This window comes from Strongylocentrotus purpuratus, unplaced genomic scaffold, assembly GCF_000002235.5.
Source record: "Strongylocentrotus purpuratus isolate Spur 01 unplaced genomic scaffold, Spur_5.0 spur5_scaffold_10, whole genome shotgun sequence".
Taxonomy (NCBI): Eukaryota; Metazoa; Echinodermata; class Echinoidea; order Camarodonta; family Strongylocentrotidae; genus Strongylocentrotus; species Strongylocentrotus purpuratus.
Window position 1 is genome coordinate 24,256,650 of NW_022145595.1, and position 25,000 is coordinate 24,281,649.

At 35.3% G+C, this 25,000-nt stretch overlaps 3 protein-coding genes across 3 annotated transcripts in view; all 3 read right to left on the reverse strand.

Moving 5' to 3' along the window:
- The window catches only part of LOC105438913 (protocadherin-15-like), a 10,100-nt gene extending 3,966 nt beyond the window's left edge, over positions 1-6,134 (reverse strand). The window contains exons 1-9 of the mRNA XM_030979848.1: positions 5,995-6,134; positions 5,079-5,181; positions 4,667-4,779; positions 3,989-4,186; positions 2,952-3,098; positions 1,950-1,989; positions 1,311-1,468; positions 881-1,092; positions 227-356 (exon numbers count right to left, since the gene is read on the reverse strand). Coding sequence (XP_030835708.1) covers positions 227-356; positions 881-1,092; positions 1,311-1,468; positions 1,950-1,989; positions 2,952-3,098; positions 3,989-4,186; positions 4,667-4,779; positions 5,079-5,181; positions 5,995-6,111 — 1,218 coding nt within the window. The 5' untranslated portion in view covers positions 6,112-6,134. The remainder of the gene's footprint in view (positions 1-226; positions 357-880; positions 1,093-1,310; positions 1,469-1,949; positions 1,990-2,951; positions 3,099-3,988; positions 4,187-4,666; positions 4,780-5,078; positions 5,182-5,994) is intronic.
- A 251-nt stretch (positions 6,135-6,385) lies between these two features.
- On the reverse strand, positions 6,386-9,958 carry LOC115921586 (protocadherin-15-like). The gene is made up of 6 exons (XM_030979181.1): positions 9,900-9,958; positions 9,139-9,189; positions 8,546-8,641; positions 7,734-7,844; positions 6,891-7,001; positions 6,386-6,406 (listed from the first exon to the last, which is right to left on the reverse strand). The coding sequence occupies exons 1-6, from the start codon at positions 9,924-9,926 to the stop codon at positions 6,386-6,388; spliced, it is 417 nt and encodes a 138-aa protein (XP_030835041.1). The 5' UTR covers positions 9,927-9,958.
- Positions 9,959-13,446: 3,488 nt separating this feature from the next.
- Positions 13,447-25,000, reverse strand: part of LOC115921760 — a 38,075-nt gene continuing 26,521 nt past the window's right edge. Inside the window, exons 3-4 of the mRNA XM_030979849.1 lie at positions 14,488-14,493; positions 13,447-13,551 (exon numbers count right to left, since the gene is read on the reverse strand). Coding sequence (XP_030835709.1) covers positions 13,466-13,551; positions 14,488-14,493 — 92 coding nt within the window. The 3' untranslated portion in view covers positions 13,447-13,465. The remainder of the gene's footprint in view (positions 13,552-14,487; positions 14,494-25,000) is intronic.

Sequence of the window (25,000 nt, forward strand, 5' to 3'; positions counted from 1 at the left end):
TACCACACAAAATACAAGATGAGGAAATCTATCATAAATTTAGATGGGAGGAGGGGGGGGGGGGGGGGGGGACAACAGTCCATGAAAACACTGTGTGACCGTTTTTTGATTTTTGAATTACTTTTTTTCCACATGTGCCATAAAGACTTTGATGGAAGAGTGACATCACTCGAAGTTCATTCTGCAGATCTTACAGCTATTACAAGTTTCAATTAACAATACTCACTCTGACTGTATCAACGAGGGCGTTTAAGGGCAGGTTTTCATCGGCACTGGTTGAGTAGGATGTTTGATCAAACATGGGTGGCCTGTTATTTACACCAGAGATGATGATGATGCGAACATACACATTAGATCTGTCGAAAAAAAGGTTGATGAAGTAGAAAAATATTATTGATAACATTACCACTATCATCAGCATCAACAACTTGATGACCATCACCACTACCACCATATCCATCATCATCATTATCATCAACAGCATCATTGTCAGCAGAATCAACAACACCACTATCAGTAACATCATCACCATCATCATAAACATCTTCACCAACCTCATAATCACCATCACCATCTTTACCACCAGAAGCACCAATATCATCATCGTCGTCGTCATCATCACCACCACCACCATCATTAACCACCAACATCACCATCACTACCATTATCATCAACACCATCATTATAACCATCACCATCAACATCATCCACTATCTTTTATCATCATCAACATCATCATCATTCACAATCATCATTCACAATCATCATCACCACCATCATCACCACCATTATCGCCAACATCAACCCCTCCATCATCATCATCATCATGATCATCAACAGAATCACTCATGAACATCACCACTCCTCCTCCCTTTCTCACTGTTTATTTAGGTCTTGAGGAGCCTGACTATCCGAGGCACGAAGCTGGATGATGTATTCTGAGCCGATGACTAAAGACCCTTCCGAGATGAGACGGATAATGACATCGCTATTCTGCTGCACCACGGAGAACAATGCAATTGCTGGCAAGGAGACGAATGTATGATCGATGATTGGCGGTAAGGATGTTGCGTCGGCATCAGTAACAGGAATCTATGGTTTCAAAAATAATAATAATAGTAATAATTCAATGAAATCTACAATCATCCAAATATGTCTTCATAATGTGTATCTTCCTACCTATCAATGTTATAAATCTACCAATGTTACAAACAATGATTTGCTTCCTCTAAAAGAGTCAATTTATCTCAAACTCAATTTTCCAATACCTAATTTATGTTTTTTAAATTTTTTATTTAGAAATCACTTACTGAAATGACTTCAGTATTGAACGCAGCATTGTCCTTCAGGTTGACTGTATATTGATTTGTTACGGGATCAAAGTACTGGTTTTGTTGAAATTCTGGCGAGTTATCGTTCAGGTCACGGATTAAGATGGTAACTTGGAGGGTCGGGAGCTGTTGAGAAGCTGATGAACAAATAGAAAAAGATAAGAATTAAAAAATATTGTACTATTATAAAAATATAAAGCTTAAAGATAACTAGAGCTCCTGTCAAGTGCCAGAGCACCTTATTTAATAAGGTATTAACGGTACAGTGCTCAAAACATTAGTATTAATTAAGAGCTATATAAATGTAACTATTATTATTATTATTATGATTATCAAGTGATTGCAAAGTGAAAGAAAGTGGATGCAAATAAGAAATAGGAACACCAGGGTAAATAAAAAAAAAGTTACATAAATATTTATGTAAAAAATTATTTATTCCAGGAATGAAGCAATCCCTTTTTTGTCCCGATAAATACAAAAAGAGTCATAATTTTCCCAGAAACAAAACTATTGACAAAGAACACTATATGCCTGCGGTAACCATGCTTTAATTTTTTACCTAGGCATTATTGATTCTTGTGACATAACAAGGGAACTATTTGAAAGGAATGAACTTACCGTCAAACTGTCCTGATGTATTGGTCGGCCTTGCTATTATCTGTACAAGAAAAACACAGAAACACATTAAATAAACATTTGAAATATTATGAAATGATAAAAGCCAACCATTCAGTAAATGTGCCATTTTGAACACAAGACAAAATATGAGAGAATAACTACTCCTTTTTGAGGGCCAGTGAAATTCCCTGATTTTTGCCTGACTTGGGTAAATTTTCTCAAATTCCCTGGATTTTTATTCCTGACTGAAAGAAGGGGGAAACTCATTTGGTGTTTTTTTTTCCTCGATTTCCAGGATTACCAAGAACCTTACAGCCTTATTCAGATATGATGCGGCAAAACCAGAGAGTTAAAAAAAAATGATGACACAGTGGTGGATCCAAGGGGGAGCACAGGGGGCACGTGCCCCCCCCCCCCCCGGCCAAAAAAAATATGTTAAAATCAGCCCTAAATTCGCCCAAAACATACTGAAAACCAGGGGCGTGCCCCCCCCCCCCCCCCCCCCCCCCCCGGCCAAAACAAATTTTATAATTGTTTTTATTTTATTTTATTTAACTTTTTTTTTTTAAATGCCAATGGCTGACCTAAAAAGGTAACCCTCCCCCCCCCCCCCCAACGCAGCAAAATGTCAAATTTAAAAATTTTGTGACCAAAATTTTTTTTTTTAAATGTCCTCTTACCCCCCCCCCCCCCCCCCCCCCCCCCCCCCTGCTTATTCAGCGGCTGGCTGAGTCGTTGCGATTCTTTTTGGGACTAAATATATATATATATATGTTCTCTTTCCCACACGGTGCCCCCCCCCCCCCCCCCCCGCAAGAAATTCCTGGATCTGCGTGTGACATAAAGCGTAAAACACTTCCCGTTTCTGTTACTTATAATACAGAGCTAAGTTAATAAGCGAAGGACCCTTGATGTGCACAGTTGCCGTTCGTTCACTTGTTCACCGCGTCATACCTGAACTAGCCCTGATTTTTCTACCATAAGGTTACTTCATTTGCTTACAGAAACATTGTAGCTAGCTTGAGTTTCAGCATCCAGTGGGGTGTTAGAGAGGCCGCTGTACGAGAGATAGACTCCGTTGGTTCCCACGAGGTCTAGGGTGAAAACAGAGTTGTCATCCAACAGATAGCTCAAGCCGGGATCTTCATCCTATGAAGAAAAAAAATGAGAAAAAGAGACATTTACATAATATTGGATCGATGGCCTGAGTGTAATGCTGGCTCCCACAAACTTTTTTTGCCTCTCTGACTGCGTGCTATTTTGCACAACACAATAGGCACTGATTGATCTAAGGATTTCTTTGTGCATTCATTACATTGGATTTGCAAAATTAGCCATTTCCAGTCTTGATTAGCTCCATGACAGCCCTATATTTACACGGGTACAGACTAATCTTGATCTGGAGACAGTTATATGAGCTGGAAGCTTTTAGTATATATATCTGGCACATGCAGGGAGATTATTTGTGTAATTTAAAAAGAGATAAAGGGAAAACTACACTCTGATATTAGTTTGGTTTAAATAAAAGCAGACAAATTAAAACAAAAATAAGTGAAAGGTTGAGCAATATGTGATTAAAATCAGGACAGTTATGAACTTTTAAAGTTGTCATCAGTGAAACGCACACAATTGGCAACACTGTGATGTATCTTGCAAGGTCCTCTCCAATTTGCTGGGTATTAAAAATTTCATAAACTTTCATATTCTGTGTTATTGATGACAGAATAGATATGTTTTCTACAGGGCCTGTATTTGCAATAATTATAATTGAAAATCTTATTAAGGGAAAAAGTACATTTTACTTTTTTTGGTTAATGTACCAGGCTAATGGGAGGGGACCTCGTATAATACGCCACAGATTTGCCAATTTTGTATGATTGAATACACCTTCAAAAATTCCTTACTTTCTTATTTTTCATCGGTTTTTCGCTCAACTTCCACTAACCTAGTTGTTTAATTCTCTACTTTTTTCTGCTTCTATTAAAAACAACTTGCTATCAGGGTGGACTTCCCCTTTAATATTCAGTATTAATAATTACCTGATCCAGATCCGGGTCTGTTGCTTGGATAAGCAGCGGAACGATACCGTTCGAGTCAGCCGTTACCCGAGTTCCCGCAATAACATTCTCGGAGATGTAACCAGTCATTGTTGTCGTGGAGAAGGTTGGCTGGAAATTATTGATGGGCGTTACCTCGATAATCACTGTCGCTGTGCTGCTGCTTGTACCTTTAGTGGCCTGCAAAGGGAGTATAATCAAAGATTTATAATCCCATAGATAGCAGTTTAGAGTTTGCTTAGATCTCAATAAACTAGCTTTTCCTTCTACTCAAATTGACACTATATATTTTAATTTTCCACCTGTATACATGTAGTTAAAAAATTTAATTAACCAATGTGTACACACATACACAAAAAAATCTTTATGAGTTTCAAATAGCATTGCCAATACAGAGACTTCAAAGCGGGACTGCACTACATGTAGCTACGTGCACCCTCTATATAGCAAACAATGCCTAAGCGGTACCGATTGGTCCCCCATGATCCCCTTTTTCTTATGTTAATTGAAAGCTGATTTGATGAGATAACCACCTAGTTGTCAGTGACCACGCTGAGTTCTAATCCCTCCTGGCCAAACTAGTGCAGACAGGCTTTAATGGTGACTTACAGTATAAGTATTCTTAAATGTGTGATTATGTTATTATAAATGTTTACTTACTGCGACAGATATACTAAAGACGTCATACTCAGATCGGCGGACTTGTTGAAGAAGGTTCACCTGCCCCGTAGTAGGGTTGATAGAGAAGAAAGAAGAATACTGCGGAGGTTGCCCTGATATAGACATAGACAAAGAGCAATGTAAACAAGACATATTATTATCATCATCATTATCATTATTATTATTATTATTATTATTATTATATATGTCATTTGTTGCAAATCCTTAGCCTAAAAATATATGTCTATTTCCATTCTTCCATAATATAACTGAAGAAAAATTGTGTAGTTTCTAGGAAATAATATAAAAAATAGAGAAAATGGGATTGGTTGACGTGGCCAATATCCCAGTATGTTGCCAATTTGATTCCAATTAATTCATTCCAAATAATTCCAAATAATTAGATGCTTACCTCCAGTGAAGGAGAACGTTACAGACTGCGGATCCACGGTCCCTCCAGAACTATTGACAACCCTGATCTGGTTTGGGGAGAACTGCAATGGACTTAATATCGGCTGCAGGAAAATAAATTAAAAAAAAAAAAATTGTACATGAATATGAAAGATGGCCTAATGTGTTAATATGTTTTATTATTATTATAAGGTTTATTGGTAATGTATTTTATGAGAAAAGAATACTCTGTAAACAAAAATTATGCTAGATTTTTACACAGAAGAATAAAATCAGATAATAAATTTTTCAAAGATTTGATCCATGTCTAGAAAAAAAATCTCTGTATGACTACATTCAGTATAAAATTTTATTATATTGGTCCTAATGGAACGACGGACCAATAGTTTAAACAATAAAATGGTCCTACGTTACGTCCTGCTGGTCTATCCAAATGAAAACTTTAAAGAGCACCAGTGGAACTGAAACAGATAATGTCTAGTGATATTAATTATTTATGTTTGTGATGGCCTTCGCCATCCCTCACAGTTGCCATTATTTGGGGAGATTTAATTGTTTTCATTTTCATGACTTTTCAGTTTTTGACCGTGGGATCCCTGTCAATAGGTTGTCTGTAAACTTGTACTTTCCTGGAATGCTGCTTTATAGAGAGGTGATTCGACTTCTGGGCCCCATTTTCACAAAACTTGACATCAGTGACAAATACTAGTTTTTGTTATAAGCTAGTGAAATCCTTACTTCTAATTGATTATTAGCAGATTTGTCACTGATTTTTGTCACTTGTCATTAAAATAAGGCTTTGTGAAACGGGTCCCAGGTCACGACAAGAAAATGTCTAAAAGATATTTGGAAATGTTCAGAGGATTAATGAGATGAAAGACTACATGTGTAGACGTCCAAGGAAAAAGATATCTCACCGTTTTCTCCTGTACAGAGGCCCTGTATTCCACGTTTGTACAAATTGTTGTGTTGCATCCGACAAACATTGGAGCTTGGTCGTCTGCATTCAGTACGGTCACGGTCAGCGTTGCCATTGACGACCGCGGAACAACACCTCTATCCTGTAGAGATTAACAGTCATTTGTTCAAACTCATATTTACTAAAACGGTTATCTATCATTGTTAAACCTTATCTGTACTAGTTTATAGGAAGGATTAGAGCACCCTGCAAGGTCACTACACAGGTGGTTTTCTCATCAACTCAGCTCTCAAATAACATAAGAAAGAGAGGATCATGGGGGACCAATGGTTACCGATTAGGAATTGTTTTCTATATAGAGGGCGCAAGTAGCTACAAGTAGGACAGGCTTAAAGCATCTCAATCAGACCCTGAATATATTCAGAGGGACAAACTTTTTCTTCTCTAACACTTGATGAAATAGCAACCCAACATAATAGATTAAATTGAAAAGGAAACCATTTTATTGAATTTTATCAACTTGAGCTTTCCTTTTCACCTGTGACATCAATCCACTTCCCCATCCCCATCCCCCTCCTGGACATTGCTTTCTTTCATGCTCACCTTTGCTACAATTGAGACTATCCACTGTTGTCTTGACTCAAAGTCAATACTCTGTTACAGTGTCACCTTGTAAGTGACATCACCCCTCTCTCTCCCCCTCCAGGAACTCCTCTCCTAGACCCAACCCCCTCCCCCTCCTGGACAGTAATTACTTTTATTCTCACCTTTGCTAAAATTAAGACTATACTCACTGCTGTCTTGACATGTGGATGGTTTGCAACATCGTCACCTATGACATCAACATTCCCCCACCCTCCAAACCCCCTCCTAGGCATTTTATTTTATTCTCACCTTTGCTACAATTGAGACAGTCCACTGTTGTCTTGTCTCAAAGTCCAGGCTCTGTAACAGGGTCACCTCTCCTTTACCAGTGTTTGGCATGTCAAAATAGGAGTTTGACATCTGCATGAAAAGATGAAAAAAATGACTAATAAAGAGGAAGAATACCCTGCTTTTTTAGACACATGTAGGATGTAAAATTGGATGCCCCAACAACCGTTGAATTAGAGAACAATTCTAGACAGATCAAACCCCTAACTGTCAGTAAGGGGGTCGAATTTACATGTATATAGAACAGAAAACTTATACATTCAGGTACATGACATGATTGGCCATTTAAACACAATAACAAAAACAAAGTCCTCAGCCATTTGTTCAACAATATTCTGGATAAAATATTCAAAAGAATTACATTTTTAGATGTTTTACTTAGATGTATTGCAGAAAGTCCATAGCATATTTTTCTCTAAGTTTCCCAAACAGAAGGAAACAGACACCAAGAGAAGAAATAATCCTGCTATACTATTAATGAAAATCACTTTGATTATTCCATTTAAATTTTTTAGAGTTGACTTAAAAATCATTAACCTAACAAAAATTAGCAAATGTAACAAATACCTTTTAGAATTGAAAAGTTTTATAAGCAAACATTTTCACAGACCTGTACAGATAGATTGCAGATGACAGGGAAAGACACTTTTGCAAGGCGTTGTTATTGCGATAATTAAAACAGGCTGCAATACAAAACATTATTCATGTTCATTCATATATCCACGAACGATAAGCAAATTTCGCAAAAGTAACAGCTTATACAGTAAATAAATACAACATAGTCAAAATGCACATGTGAATTACCGGATCATTTTGATTTGGTACAATTTCAAAGCTTATCTGGCCGTTGCGGTTGTCACCATCGTTATCATCGGCTTCTATCCCAGCAAAAATAACTTCATTGATTGCTGTAGCCTGGAAAAAAGAAATATTAAGAAGGGTGCATTTTATAAAGGAAACGATTTAATCACCAAAATTTGCCATAAATATAGGTTTGGGTTTTAATTTAGTTATCCTATATCTAAATATCAGCTTCATATATTATTTCTATATAGGAGTGGGGTGATGAACAGTTCCCCCTCCCTCGACCACCCCCATTGGCAAATACATCTAACCACGAATGTAAAAAACATAATCCATGTTGATAAAAAAAAAAAATATATATATATATATATATCAACACTTTTAGAGTAAACAGAGAAAGAAAGTTGAAGGATGAGAACAGACAGAAAACAAGGCAGAGCCAGGGGACAGGGAAAAGAAGGAAGAAAGCCAGATAAAGGTAGAAAGATAGAGGCAGAAGAAGAAGAAGAAGAAGAAGAAGAAGAAGAAGGAGGAGAAAAAGAAAACTAACAAGAAAAGAAAAAGAAAGAAGAAGAAGAGGGACAAGGAAAAGAAGGAAGAAAGCCAGATAAAGGTAGAAAGATAGAGGCAGAAGAAGAAGAAGAAGAAGAAGAAGAAGAAGAAGGAGGAGAAAACAAGAAAACAAGAAAAGAAAAAGAAAGAAAAAGAAGAGGGAGGGAAACGGAGGAGAGCCAGAGAAAGGTAGAAAGATATAGGAAAAAAAAGAAGTAGAAGAAGAAGAAAAAGTGAGAGATAGAGAGAATTAAACATACCTCTGATACAGACACTGTATATGGCGCTCCAATGAAGAATGGTGTGTTGTCGTTAGCATCATTCACTTTAATAAGTATGTCATAATTAAAGTTGATCTAGAGGATTGCGAGAGGAGGGAGAGAAAAAAAAGAACTTTTGATTCCTATATTAAGGATTTAAGAGCATCCATCCCATGAATTAACTTGTCTGAAAATGAAAAACTTTTACAATATCATCATTTTATATGTGGAATTTCATTTCATTTTGATATATTTACATTTAACATCCAACACTATGCTTAGTCAATAGCATTCTCATATATTTTGTCTTTTTCAAAATTGATGTGCCTCCAATCGAATGGCATTCTTTTATTTCAGTTGTAATAATTAATAATAATGTAATAACTAAATGTTCATATTACTATCAAAATAAAGTTACATTTCCACAGAAATTATAATCATACTCATCAATATCATGATAAGTGTATATCTGAGTTGTAATTCTCATCACTGAATATGATTTTCATTTTTTTTAATTATTCTTTCATCACAATATCAGAACCCAAAATGAGGTTAAAGGAGAGAAAAATACTGTACTAACATAAATAACTTACCAGTGTTTGACATTGTACTGTCAAGGAAATGGATTTCACTGCATTTGGGGGCTGCAAGAAAGGAAGAAAAAAAAGGGTGATGTTTGACCCCTTTCATCGATTGTTTTCACCACCACTACGTACCATCACCATCGTAGTTCAGTACCATCACCACCATCAGCACCATCATCAGCATCAACACTATTACATAGCACCTAATAATCATTATATACCTCATACATAGATTTTCATCGGTCAAAACTATATCACATGAAAAGGAGCATCTCGATCTATCATTGCATCAGAGGGTTTTGGAGTACTATCACAGGGTGATGATAGTTTGTACAATTACCCCCGTAGTCGGTTAATAAATGCTTACTATATCACCATAATCATCACCATCACCACAACTATCACCACTACCATCATTATCAACATTACGACCGACACCATCATCCTGATCACCACTATCATAATCATCATAATCCTCATCATCATCATTATCATAATCCTCATCATCATCATCATTATGTCCACCATCAGCATCACTACCACAATACCACCATCAGCATTAATACCAACACTATCCCCACCATGATCGTCATGATCATCATCATCATCATCATCATCATCATCATCACCATCATCACCACCACAATTATCATCATCACCACTACCAACAACATCAGCAATAATATCAACACTATCATCACCACAATCATCCCCATCATCATCACTTTCATCCCCATCATCATAATTTAAAAGTTGAGATGTCGACATACATCTGCATCCACTGTTTGGACGAGCATCAGCTGCTTGGTAAGGACATTGATAAAAATGCTTGGGTGATCCTCAGTGACCACTAGAGTTATGGAGCCGGAACTCCCGGTGATGCCAGTGATTGGCAGGAACCCAATTGATGTCCCTGCAGAAAAGAAAACAAACAAACAACTTGAATATTCAAAATATTTGCACAACAACAACAAATGAAATTTAATTCACTTTCAATTACAGTTTTGTAAGTTGAATGATGTCATTTTTTTGTCATGATATATACCAGTATTTTAAAAAACTTGTCTCTCAGTGGCTATGATAACAACAAAACTTTCCCTATGATTGCAAATGCAATTGAAACTCTCTTAGTTATGATGTTAATGATTTACGTATCTATTTGAGATTCACTGTCAACTCCTATCAAATGTTGTGCATTCCGTTTTATTTGATGTTCATTTGAGAGATTAAATCATTTATTTCAAAGATCAATTTCCTTGTTAACTTGTTAATATTCTACAATGTGATTTGCAAATACGTGTATGGACTGTAATAAACTTGATTATATGTTTTGCATTTTTTAAACTTTTACAAGGCCCTTTCATTATCATGAAAACAATAATTCAATTCATTTTTTAAAAAATGGGATATTTGTCTAACATACAATTACTTTTGAGAACAAAAATGCACATTATCACCATCATCACCGTCATTATCATTATCATCACATCATCATAATCACTACATCAACATCATCACTACAATCATAATCATCATCATAATCTCTTCATCTTCATCATCACTACAATCATTACCACCATCAATACAATCATTATCATCACCATCATCGCTAAAATAACCATCGCCACCATCAAAACAGTTATCACCATCATCATCATCATCATCATCATCATCATCATCATCATCATCATCATCATCTCTTACCAGCAGGATTTGATTCACTTATTTCAAACTCAATTACTGGATCAGTATTAAGCCCATCTGACCTCTGGCATTCTAGAATGCAAAGAAAACAAAATAACCAACTGTAAAAACAATAACATTCCTGCATTATAGAATCACTTTTTTGGCAAAAAAAATGCTATTAATGAATGAAGGGAGATATAATTTGCAAATGAAGTGTAACAACATGAGATGACAGATACACTGAAAAAAATCCCAGTGTTATGACTATGGTTTCTTCCACAATTTTACTTCATCATGTTAATTCATACAAGTAATTTACAAGGTAACATGAAGCAGTAAAGTAACAAATGCTAAATGACTAAAAATAAAATTCCTTTTTTAATAATTATTAACAATCCCACTATCTTCTAAGATGTGCATTCAAATCAAAATGAGTTTGAACGAGACATCGGTCAACTTCTATATATTATGGTTTTGTGAAATGATTCCCAGATCTACAGATCAAGAATAGCAGCCAGGAACATTATTAATATAAACATAGAAAATATCAACATTTTGATAATGCACAATCACAATGTAGAACTAGTTCTGGGTGCAGAAGGATACAAAATACTATTCTTGTGTTTTTTCGTCTTTAATTCTATGCACACATGAAGAAAAGAAGAAGTAGTGCCTGCAAATACAGTGATTTCAGTAAAAGATGCACAAACAAATGAAAAGCACAGCCACAGGAATTTAATGGATCATAAATAATTCAAGTATCGAAATAGCACAGATAAAAGAATTACAGAATACTTCATCCCAGTTTTAGTAACATACTGGTTGTTAAAGTAGTAGTCTACCATGATATTAGTTTGATTTGAATGAAAGCAGGGTTATCTCAGAAACAGGAGGGAATTGTTGAGATGGTAGAGGGGCAGAAAGGAAAAGTATGAATTAATTTCATTAGGCCATAAAACAGCCATTCAAACTTACCTTGGCCTGATCAATCGATGAACAGGAGGGAAAACAAAGGGATGCAAACACAGATATAAACAACCACATTAAACACATATTTACAACAAAAATATATTAGTGCATTAATTATCACATATCCCTGTAAAACCAGAACATTTCACAAATTTTACCGATTGGTTCACATTATGAAAATTTCAGGCCACAGGAATGATTAATTTACCTGTTTGGAGCCAGAAGGATATTAACTCAGGCTTTGACACAGGGTTAATGCCCTTCTGGCTCTGAACAAAGGAAATCATATTAATAAAAACACAATTTTTTTTAAAATTGTGACAATTTCTTGCTACCAAAGCAGGGCCATCATTGATGATTTTGTTTTCCATATGTGAACATTTCCATGGACAATGATTTTGTTGCAGTGTAAAGTGCACACATATTTGCTTCCTGTGCGTAAACATATTTCTTATGTATACCTACTTCAATCGCATATTTTGAGTTGTTTCAAAATTGCTAAATAATGTGCAGAGTTTTAAACATTCTTTGATTACCTAAGACTCTTCTTTTAAAGAAAAATTGTCTACTAAATAAAACTGAACTTTCCAGATAATCGACCTGTCCTAAAAAAAATTGTAACAATATAAGAATGTATGTAAAAATTAAATGTGCTGTAACCACATTTAGTTTTCAATGATTATTTCATATAAGGGTTATGGAATACTAGCATTGGTCTTTAAAGCTATATGAAATTAACTATCAGTTAAGGTATTATAGCAAAAACAGACTTTATATATATATATATATATATTATGACAACACCAAAACATGTATGCACATTTTGTTAAAATGTTTAGACAACTGACAAAATCAAAGTTTATAATGATAACAACTTTAACAAATCATATATTCTGGACTCTATATATTCCTTTTGCAATACAGGTAATTTCAATGATCTTAACTTTTTTTAAATGTAGTATCATGGTTTGTTTTTTTTTTACTCGGGGACATGATTTGTTTTCAGCAAAATGCACTATTGGTATTTTCTACAAAACAAAAGTGTTTTACAAAGGTGCACTTAATATTCATTTCTAAATTTTTGCAGTCCTTTTCCAAGATGCATTTGCTACAAGTACATCTGTGCTATTTTTCTAGAGTGTTAATCACGCACAGACAACCATGCAAACCAAGTGTAAAATCTTTAATGAAAAACAATGATGCTTCTTATGTGAATGCAAGACTGTCATTTCTCCTTTTTTCTATTTTCTTTCTATGCATACATCTTATTTCCTACAAATCATAAAAATCAATAAAAGATATCATGAAAATGGCAAGAACTGCCTTCTAAACTTGAACAAATATTGCATCATCTGTTCAAAACCACTTTATGTTAAATTATAAGAAAAACCTATAAAAATACCTCTTCATAAGATGAGTGTTTTTATTTCTTTTTCTTTCTTTGTTGGATTTCTCAAGTTAAGCAAACTGAGCAATATCTTAATGGATTTTGCGCCATATAAGAAACAAGCATATGTATGCACCATTGTGTATGTTAGGGCATTGACTCCATTTTAAAGTATATAAGTTCAACGCCCTTGTGGCTCCAAAAAGATGATACAATATCTGTTACTCACGATCCTAAACTTGAGTTTCAAAATGCAAGTTCTGATTTTTTTTCTTCAATGTTCATTATTTTTTATCATAACTCTTCACAATCACTAATATTTTTAGCAATGTGCTTGTGAAAATGCTTACCTATTCCTGGTATCTGCCTCTTTTGACGATCTGTTAGAGCACAACATCAACAATTTGGTTACGTACAATAATATTAGTAAATAACATCCATAAAAATCTTGCACTATCAAACATAATCATTAATACTAGAACATTCCACAGCTATATCAATTTGTAGAACACAATTGTCACAAAATTATGTGTTCCATTCATCAGAAGAATACGAGATTATATCAAGATACGTATTGCAGCTAAAAGTGTAGTTTTTTGTTCTTCATCAATTGTGTAAAAGTTAAACAAGATTCTTAATCTTTGTAAGGACAACATTTGTTAGTTTAAATGACCAAAACACAAGTACAATGTAAAACAGAACCAATTGATTACTGGCATGCATTTAATCTCTCAATAAAACAAAACAAATATTTTTGGAAATTTCAAGGCTTCTATTTAAATAGTTAGTTGACACATCTTTCAGAACATGTAACATGATCATTGATTCAGATGATGCAAATTTCAGAAGTCCCCCAATAATTAAACAAATGAGAAGTTACATATTAAAGGTATATTTCATTTTGCCAGCAAGGACATTTCACTTTAGTACGCAAAGATGGACACATTGGCCCAAATTCACAAAAGAGGTTTGTCGACAAACCTCCTTTGTTTTGCCAAACCTCCTTTTGTTTTTTACAAACCAGGTTTGTAAAAAACGCGTAAAAATGCGTCATATGACGTACGGAAACCAAGGTTTGTCGACAAACCTCCTTTGTGAATTCGGGCCTATATCCACACATTATGTTATTCTAAATAAACTGATAACTATGTTAAAACATGAATTAAACATGCTAAGTTACATCCACATAGTCTGAACAAAATATGAATATATTTGATTATTTTGTATGTGTTAATTCCATGAAATATTTTAGAATATCAAATTAGGAATAGATGAAGATTTACACCATTAAGTGGAAATAAAAATAATATACTCACCAAAGGCTGTTGAAGTGAAAAGAAAAATAAAAGAAAGAGAGGAAAAGAGAATAAAACAGAATTAGACTACTTTTTCTTGATCAATGCTTTCATTGTTATCATAAGAAAGCAATACTGACACACGTATACATATGATGACAGGAGCTGACTGGGCAATGGACATGCTCAACATGCTCAACATACAATTACTACTGGTATTTTTATGTATTTTTTACAGCCATCCGGCATAGCGTAATGCTCACAACAAAAGTATGATTTTTTTGTTGTTGATTTTTTTAATTATCCTTCCTGGTTCCTGAATTAAAGAAGATTAAATCACTGTTCATGTCCCCCATTAAGACCTGTTACTGTAATGACCCACTTTAATAATCAGCTTACAAAAAAGAATGCCACAGCTACATAAAAAAAAACATTTTTATATGCAAATAAATGGCGATTTTGAGGTGGAAAAAAATAGCTGTGTGCAAGAATTAATGGCCCATAAAATCATGTCTAATATTTGTGTGTTATGCAGGGCTCACCACTGACACGCATCCCAAAATTACGTCCATCCCCCCCCCCCCTCCACCCAATTTTAAATTGTTCACATAAGGCTCATGCATGCAGACTTTAAAGCCCCACTGCACTACTTATAGCTACTTGCGCCCTCTATATAGCAAACAGTGCCTAATCGGTGACCATTGGTCCACCATGGTCCAATTTTTCTTATGTTAATTGAGAGCTAATTTGATGAGATAACCACCTGCCAATTATGGCCATGCAGGGAGGTCTATTCCTTCCTGGCCAAACCAGTGCAGAGGGGCTTTAAAAGCTTGATTCGAACCCCTTCATATTAAAAAAGTTAATGTGGAGCCCTGGTACATGTTTTGTATTGATCAGGACCCATCACTTCCAATATACATGATGTAATACACACTGCTAATGGCCTATATTATTAACAACAACCTGGGCTCAGCGAGGCAGCTGTGATTGGACAATATTGATCCACCCATCATGTGATACGGGATCAATATTCAAATGAGCCGTTAACAAAATATGGTGGGTAAATATTATGTGGATGTACGAATTAGCATTTCATTAGCATGAAACCAATAGGCATGTGTAGTAAAACAATAAGTATAGCACATTGGTAGATACTTAATATGTCATGTGGGGTGTTGGCACAGAATATAGAAAAAATTATATCATCACAGCTCTATCTATCTGAATCAAGTAATGAAATGACAAAGTTGATATAAGCCAGTACAACTCTAACAAATGGGCATAGTAATGGTCCAATTTTGTGAACATGCAGTGTAGGAGAATTTAACTACTGGTATGCATTATTGTTTGAGGGCCTCTTCATAGCACTTTTGTAAAATTATGTAATTTCATTATAATAATTGCTTTGACAAATTGTAGTATTATGTCAGGTATGGATTTAAAGTAATCTATTCAATAATACATGCTCTAAACATAATTTTTCCTTTCCAGACTTCCTCCTCTCTGTAATTCTTCCCTTCTCCCCTCTCTCTCTCTCTCTCTCTCTCTCTCTCTCTCTCTTCTCTTCCATTTCTCTATTCTTCACCTCCCCTCTCTTTTCTACCTCCTTTCTCTCTCCATTGTTTTCGCTTCTACCCCTCCCTCCCTTCTTTCCACTCTCCCTTCTCCCTGCTTCCCCTTCTCTCTTATCCACCCATCTCTCTCCCCCTCCTCCTCTGCCTTCATGTACTCAATTTTTCCACAATCAATCTGTTCCTGACATGTCACCCAGCACTACTTTGAAGACAGATGATGAATCATCATAGTACTTCACTCTTAAAGCTGATACTCTAAGACAATCCCAAATACTGAGATAATTACATAAATAGAAAGCTTTTAACCCCCATAATAACACCAAATGGTGTCCACCCGACAAAACAAGTTTAGAATAATGAATTTATTCGAGTAAACTCTACCAAAATATCTAAGTCTGAAACCCGGAAGTGCACGTAGAGTCGGGCCTCTATCCGTGACGTCACGAACGGGAGTCATGGGCTCAGTGAGAGTGAATGGCAGTGATATCCCTACGTAAATGCTATCCTGTCAGAGCTTAGATTTGTTGTTGTTAAGGAGTATATTTGATGGATTTTCTGTTTTCATTTGAATGAAGAATAACGAAGCAACATTTTCCAGTCGCTGATTTCTTTTTATATCCTCATATTCACCTATTTGGTAGAGATTTAAGACTAGTTTACTGCTTAGGAATTAAAGTTAAATCGTGCACTTATGAATAGGCGGATGCATTATAAATTATTGTCATCAGATGTACATTAGCAGTTTTGTAAAAACGAATAGGTCTAGAACTATGATAGTACTTATCATAGATGTGTGTGACTGCCTCAAAAAAGGATACAGTAGTCAGTACCAGTTAAACATTTTATGTTGTAAAATATCAAACTTGAACGAGATCATGCAAGCGCGCTTCCTCTATAATATTTTGGCGAGTGATGCGGCTCTTGCATAAACGTTCGTGGAGCGAGCAGAATCGGGAGGTAAGACCAAGCCGCTGCTCTAGGCGCTGCTTGCTTGTGATGGAACGTACGTGCGCTAGTTATATGTTTATCGGCAATTGCAAGAGAATGAAAGTGACGTTGCCAGCTAAGAAAAACAACTAACAAAGACTTGCTCCTGACTACCGGTGTCAGAATTGGTAGATGAAGGATGTTCAGGGCCAAGGAAGGCGAAAGACATGGGAAAAGGGAAGAAGAAACCATCGGGAGATCGCTGCAGTGTATGGTAATGAACTGTGCATGGGTAGACAGCTACTGTTCACTCCGTGCCTGGGCCGATTTCAACACCAAAACAAAAATTACATGGTGAAAATATCGACTAATAGCACATCGTTGGCATGTATATGTCATAATTTTTAAAAGGGGAATTGATATTAATACTATGAAGTACTAGGGGAAGGTAAAGAATTGTACATAGAATTATGATTTATTAGACTTTTCAGCCTTTGAAACAAAAATATGCAGAAAATCGTATCACTCTGCACATGTTTGCTATGGAACATCCGGGTACGTGAATATACTCTCTCCCGGACGTGAGGTCATAAATAGTAGACCAGCGTCGTGACTGATTTTCTATGCAAAGAGAGGCGGATATTTTAGACATTTCAATGGAGGATTTCGAGTAGACAGAATTTTTTTGTGATATACTAAGTAATTGAAAAACTTAAAAATAACATATACTTGCCGTAGGTAACAAATTAAGGGACATTTATTTGCTTAGAGTATCAACTTTAAGTGGCACTTCAGTCATCCTCCCCTGGGTCATGATCAACTCCATAGTCATTAGTTCAGAGCCAAAAGGGCATTATATCTGTGCTAAAGTATATAAGTTATTGCCTATCTGGCATCAAACACATGGAGTATGTTTGTTGACATTTGAAGGACAGATAAACACAGGCTTTGACAATACCTAAAGTTGAAATGTACTGTTTTAAAATATTAGCGAAAAAATAACAGGCAAATATGAATTAACAGTCTGTCCCATTTGTCTGTTTGTAAGATCACTATTCAAGAAATATAAAATGTGTTATAAGTGGAAAACATACATGTATAGTTTAGTGTTTTTGTTTAGCTAGCCTGTTTCTTTGATTATTTTTGGAGGGGGAAAACATGTAGATACAAAGATGTAGGAACTATATATCCTTTAAATAAACTTAAAATAGAATAAATACCTGCTAATTGTAATGTCTTTTAAGATATTTCATTATTTCACAGTTCCAGCAGCATAAATTTGATTATTAGGAGGAAAATCCTAGCCATTAATTAACTCAAATATACAAACCATTATCAAACTGAAAATACGCAAATATTCTTTTACTCATTTTTGTGATTGCAAATTTGAAAGCAGCAAACAATGAATGCTTATAATGTATATATATATATATATCAATATGGATTTTTTTTTCTCTCTCTCTCTCTCTCTCTCTCTCTCTCTCTATCTATCTCTCTCTTTCTCACCCAGCACTTTTGCTTTAAAACTCCCATACTTTTCCTCAATCCTAAACATCAGAAACATACAATTCATGAATTCTGCAACAGCACTTTCTCAAAATCCCTTCACGCTTCTCCATGCAGTCCAACAGCCATAGATTAATGTATTCGTATTTTCTCTATCACAAATGTCTCTCCTTTCTTTCTGACTGTCTGTATATCTGTCTGTCTATCTGTTTATCTCTCTCTCTCTCTATCTCTCTCTGTCTCTCTGTCTCTTTCGCTCTCCCTCTGTCTGTCTGTCTTTCTCTCTGTCTCTCTCTCTCTCTCTCTCTCTCCATCCATCCTACCTACTTCATGCAGTCCCACAGATATATTAATGTACAGTATTTATATCTTCAAGTCATGTTCTATTGCAAAGCTGGGATCAATATTTTATCCAGGATGCCGGGACTGGCTCCGACAATGGGCCCTGATCAATAAATTAAAGATTGGTATGCTGCATGCATTGATGAATACCACCTGATCGCTATAAAAGTAAGAGGATAAATCAATACTTAATGAGAGGATGAGAGGCCACTTTGGGTAGTGTAGAAGAGAGTAGAGACTGTATGTCATTTTGCATCACCAGGCCATGAGCATTATCAGTCAAACTGTGATAGAAACCAGTTACGGTATGTGTAAAACCCTGTATCTTGAGCAGAGATAGATAAATATATATATATATTAGGAGCGCATCTATTGTTAATATGTGATATGTGCTATACCAAAAAACTACTCAGAATATCATCCTCATTATCATCATCTTCTTAATATTATTACTACTATCTCACATGTTCAGTTAATCTACTATATGACAAAATGAAATATTTAGAAATTGGTTTGTGACTAATTCCAGTTGAAAGATAATTAGCTACAGTTACATTGCAGTTCTAACCTGAACTTTTATAGAAATCCCACCATGCATATCATTTCTAATCCAGCAATATAGAGTCTTACAGGGTAAAAATTTTCTAAATGGTCATTAAACATGAATTGTAAATTCAATATTACTTCCTCTAAAGGGTGGTTTGTGTTTCATACAATGCAGTCATATTACATGCATCATTATATGGTTGAATTACTTCAAGGTTTGCAGATCAAAATAGACTATACAGGTTCATGGTTTTGTTTGCTAAAAACAGTATTTATGGATACATAACATGTTAATTAGCCCTGTAATTTCTTCACAAATGAATCGAAAAGTACCTAATAATACTATAACTCTAAAATAATTGCTATGACGTTTATTTGAACAAACAGGTGAAGGCCAAAAAGTGCTACATTGCAAAACACCTTTCTTTGCACTTTAAAAATATATGATGATGACCTAATTAGTTTTCAGTATTTTAGTCTTTGCAATTTTGTAACAAAAATGTCATCTAAAATAGAGGAATATACTCTTTATACCTCTTTCTATCTACATTGTTCTTTGCAATTTTTAACAAAAAATGTCATCTAAAAAAGAGGAATATACTCTTTATATCTCTTTTTATCTACATTGTTCTTTGCAATTTTGTAACAAAAATGTCATCTAAGAAGAGGAATATACTCTTTATATCTCTTTCTAACTACATTGTTCTTTGCAATTTTGTAACAAAAATGTCATCTAAGAAGAGGAATATACACTCTTTATATCTCTTTCAATCTACATAGTTCTAGTAATTTTAACATACTATGTAGATGAAGGTCTGATATCATAGTTATTTACCTCTAAATGTAGATAATCCTAAGCCTAAAATGTTAAGCCACCTCTCATGCACACACCTTGATCTAGGTGACCGCGCCTTCTTTTCAATTGCATCTAAACTCTGGAATAATCTCCCTCCTGATGTCCATGATGCCCTTCCCTTGATTCATTAAAGGGTAGATTGAAGCCACATTGTTATATCAAATACATCATTGGTTGCTATGTAAACAAGACAGTACGCATGAATGGATGGACGAGATTGAACATACCTTTTTTAACGCATGAGCGGGTGTCGAGATGCGCTATAATTAGATGCTAGCGTACATGTTTATATTAAAACCTGTGCCTGTATACACAGATGTTTTGGACTGTACATGCATGTAATGTATGATGTAAACCCACATAATTTTAAATTGGTTTTGGAGTAAGAAATAGGAAATTTCCTCAATCTATATATTTATTGATGGATTCTTGGAAAATCAAATCTTTTCAAATTCATTTTCCATTCATTTGTATTATTTTCACCCCAGGAATTGCGAGGTACCCACTAACACCTGGGTGGAGAGGGGCAAATGTGAATTGATGTCTTGCCAAAAGATTTAAGTGCTGAGCTGTGATTCAAACCCTCCAGGCTATAGAATTAAGAGATGTGAGTAGGGCGCTACACCATGTCAACTCTTTTTCGTTATTGCATGAGAAAATTCTTTTTTTTAATTATAAGATTAAATGATGCATGAAGTCATTTTCAAATACTTGTATTCACTCAAATTTAAAAATACACTGGATTTCAAGGAAGGATACTTAACGACAGAGTCACAAAACATCAGCCTCTGTCAAAATGCTATTGTTACCACAGACCTGCACAGACTGTCCTTTTATGTGGCATTATACTTGTTTAGTGTTTGTTTTTCTCACTCCATTGTGAATACAAACGCGCGACAGTTTAATGTTTACCCAATAACACAATCGTGAGGGCTTATGGTATTGCCTTTTAACCTTATCACACAATGGTAACAAGTCAGGAGTGATTTTAAAGATGTATGACCAATTGAATCAGGAACCAAGAACAAGATTATTAGAAAGGCCAGTGAAAGAGAGTGAGTGAGAAAGAGAGAGAGGGAGACAGAGAGAGAAAGAGAGAGAGAGAGAGAGAGAGAGAGAGAAAGAGCAAGAGAAAGAGAAAGAGAAAGGAAAGAGAAAGAGAAAGAGAAAGAGAAAGAGAAAGAGAAAGAGAAAGAGAGAGAGAGAGAGAGAGGGAGATGATGAGAAGACAATTCATAGTGACTAATTTTCTGAAACGAATATATTAAAAAATCTATTAAAAATTGGTTTATTAATGAAATAGAATGCAAATGAAATTTACTATGGCAATAATTATAACACAAACATTTGTTCTTAAATCTCTAAGCATATATGCTTTGTTTATAAACACAATGTATATTATTTGATATGATCTCTCTCTCTCTCTCTTCTCTCTCTCTCTCTCTCTCTGTATTTCTCGATCCCTCCTTCACTCCCTCCCTTTCTCACTCCTACCCCCTCTCTGTCTGCCTATATCTGATACAGCTTTATGTATGTCTGATCTCTTCCCAATTACAGCACGTCTACCCCTCATTAACAAGTCTGCCTCCAAACTCATGACTATAGAAAGACAAATGCACATTAATGAATAATGATTCTTTGAACTAATGTTATATTAGTCATGCTTTGTGTGAATAAATTGATTCAGACTAACCAAATCGATCTGGACATATGTATTTTCCGTATATCAAGCCTATATGTACCACTCCCTCTGGAATAATAATATTGATCCGTTTAAGTAAACATTGACCAAGTCTTATTGATGTAGCCATCAGCAAGACAAAACACCAATTATCAAATGCAAATAACCCCCAATTCACACAAAGAAACGTATATGTTTCCTATGAAATCTGTAGTTAAATTTTATTTGTCTCAATGTTACATAACAAATTGGAAGTTTAGATATTACTTCAAACAAGAACTCAATGATGAATCTGGGTTGACTTGTCACATGAAGGTCATATAATGAAAGGTCAAATACCAAAGAGAAGGTTTAGGTCTCATTCTGAGGTCTCATAATCGAGGTCAACTCATGTGAACAAAGTATATTTTAGAAATGCAAACGAATTCTAGCATTTGAAGAAAAAAACCACCAAGGAGCAAATTTGTAAAAAATCCCTTTAGGGAACAGAACAAGATGAAGTATATTATATATTTCCAATCATATTTATTCAAATTTCCATAATTAAATCACATGACACTTCCAGTTAAACGCAGGACTAGTTTCTTAGCTTGCTCTTGAAGGCTTCATTATCTATCATCATAACCTCTAGTCTGACTTTCATCTGAATACATTCAGAATATGTTTCAATTTCAATCTGAATACAGACTTTGCTAAAATCTTATTGTTGTGTCAGTAGCAGCTATATTGTTTCAAAGAGCTGCATCTGATTAAAGATTAGTCTATATAGCTCATACACTTCAGACTCTGGTGAAATATCGCTTAGTTTTTTCAACAGGAAATTGGACTAGGGCTCATGCTGTACGACCGCACTGTCTGCCTAAGATGTGGAGTTATTCATTCATGTACATGAATTATTTCTTGTGTAGGGGTTCTAGCCTTCTAGGGTGTTTTGGATAATTTACTAATGGAAGAGCTCCATAGCACAAACCAAGGTCCCACAACATCAACGTATTTGCCTATGTGGGAAACTAGCCAGGTCTACAAGAATTTGCTCAACATGTTCTATAGATGGGGTCCGAATACATGGGCCATAATTATTGATTTGCTCAAATATCTGTGTACTTATTTTGTTTCTTTTGGACACCTGACGCTGACAAAATAGAACAAGACTTTCAAAGGTGTTCCTTTTCCATTTTTTGTTAAATCATCACAGTCTTATGCCCGCAGGTTTTAATAAAATGTACATCTATTGAACTATTTGTATTTATGTTATAATTATGTACATATTTGTGTGTGACCTTTAACAGAAATATATTAAATGAATTGAACTGAATTGAATTGAAAAGGTAATTTGTAATTTGTATGCTCCAAATGGAAGAGTGTACGCCTTTCAGAAGAGTTTGGTTGCCTTAATTGGACGAGCAGAGAAATGGATTTCTAAGCCCTGCTTTTAGACTAATTCCCACACTAGAAAGGAAAAGGCTCTCAAAATCCCCAGTAGGAAAATTAAATGATAAAATTAGTATGTGCATCTCTGACCTGGATACACAGACCATTAAGTATATTGGTAATTCCATACATTAGGGACCCACTTTGTGACATTTTCAGTGTCCCACTTTAAAAGAACCCACATGTATTTGTGGCTCTGACTAAAGACTTAAATAGTGGAGTGAGATTGTAAAGTGATTTCCAAGCATAATATTGCATCCTCATACCTAGAATCACATAACTGTCTCACTCCACTAATAAAGTCTTTACTCAGAGCCACAAATCTGGGTGGGTTCCTGATGTAATTGGGACACCAAAAATGTCACAAAGTGGGTCCCTAATTTATGGAATTACCCATATAGAGGCTTTGCATGTCTAGTGTGTGAACAGCTTCATGCATCATGTAAAGTAGTGTCTATTTCACTACAAAGTTTTGTGATAAAGGTGTGTTGTATAGTGTACGTGCCTCACGTGTGAAAACATCCACATACATGAACCATGGTCAAACCTCCACAAAGTTCCAAACCAACAAACTCTACACCATTTGGGGTAATCATCTACTTAAGTTAGTCTAATGTCTGTCCCATGTTATTACAATTATAAATGAATTTTATTACAATAATCAATGAATAATTGTTTCTTATATACAAAGGGTAAAAACGTCAGTACTCATCTGCAATTATCATTATCCCAGCTACTGCCAGGTACCCATATTGACACCTGGGTAAAGAGTGGCAAAAGCGGATTAATGCCTTGTCAAAGGATGTTAGTGCCGGGCTAGGATTTGAACCTTCAACCCTTGGAATGAGAGTCAAGCAAATGTACCATCATGACACCTTCTTCTCGTGGTGGGACCAGGGAATTAATGACTGACCACTTAACTGACCTTGCAGACAATCAGTTGACCTTTTGCTGCTTTAACATTCCCCTTCATTGGCAATATTGATTAGATGCTTCACATTCCATTAGAATCACTTCAGAGTTAATGTAATCTTAATGCGCATGGCACCTTAGTAACGAGGTCCCAGTCATTTTATAATCAATCCCGTGTCTGCATGATATAAATGTTGATTGGTAAAAAAAATATTTCATGGCTTTGACTTAACCTTTATTTTAGCAGCACTCGCAGACAGGCTGCCATATTCAACTTTTGTTACCCAGTCGCAATGCTACTATCTAACCCGTTACCACTCATTTATCACCAATGTGACTGTAATCATTGTTTTTACTTCTTCTAAAAAATAGCCTCTGGCATTATATTACAGATGACCAACTACATTCACTTTGGCCACTGACCAGAGTGAATAATCAATAAAACTCATTAATCTCATCTTAAACCAATCGCAATGGTAATATCTGACCTTATATCAATCGTTTATCACCAATTTGACTGTAATCATTGTTTTTACTTCTTCTGAGAAATAGCCTCTGGCATTATATTACAGATGACCAACTATACATTCACTTTGGCCACTGACCAGCATGAATAATCAATGAATAATCAATAAATGACCACAACTATGTGAGGCCAGCATAAACGATTGAATGCACTTATGAACTTTCTGGTCTGTAAAAACAGGGAGTGTTTTCCAGCGACATGGGCACGGCAACTTGGAACAAAATCAATAG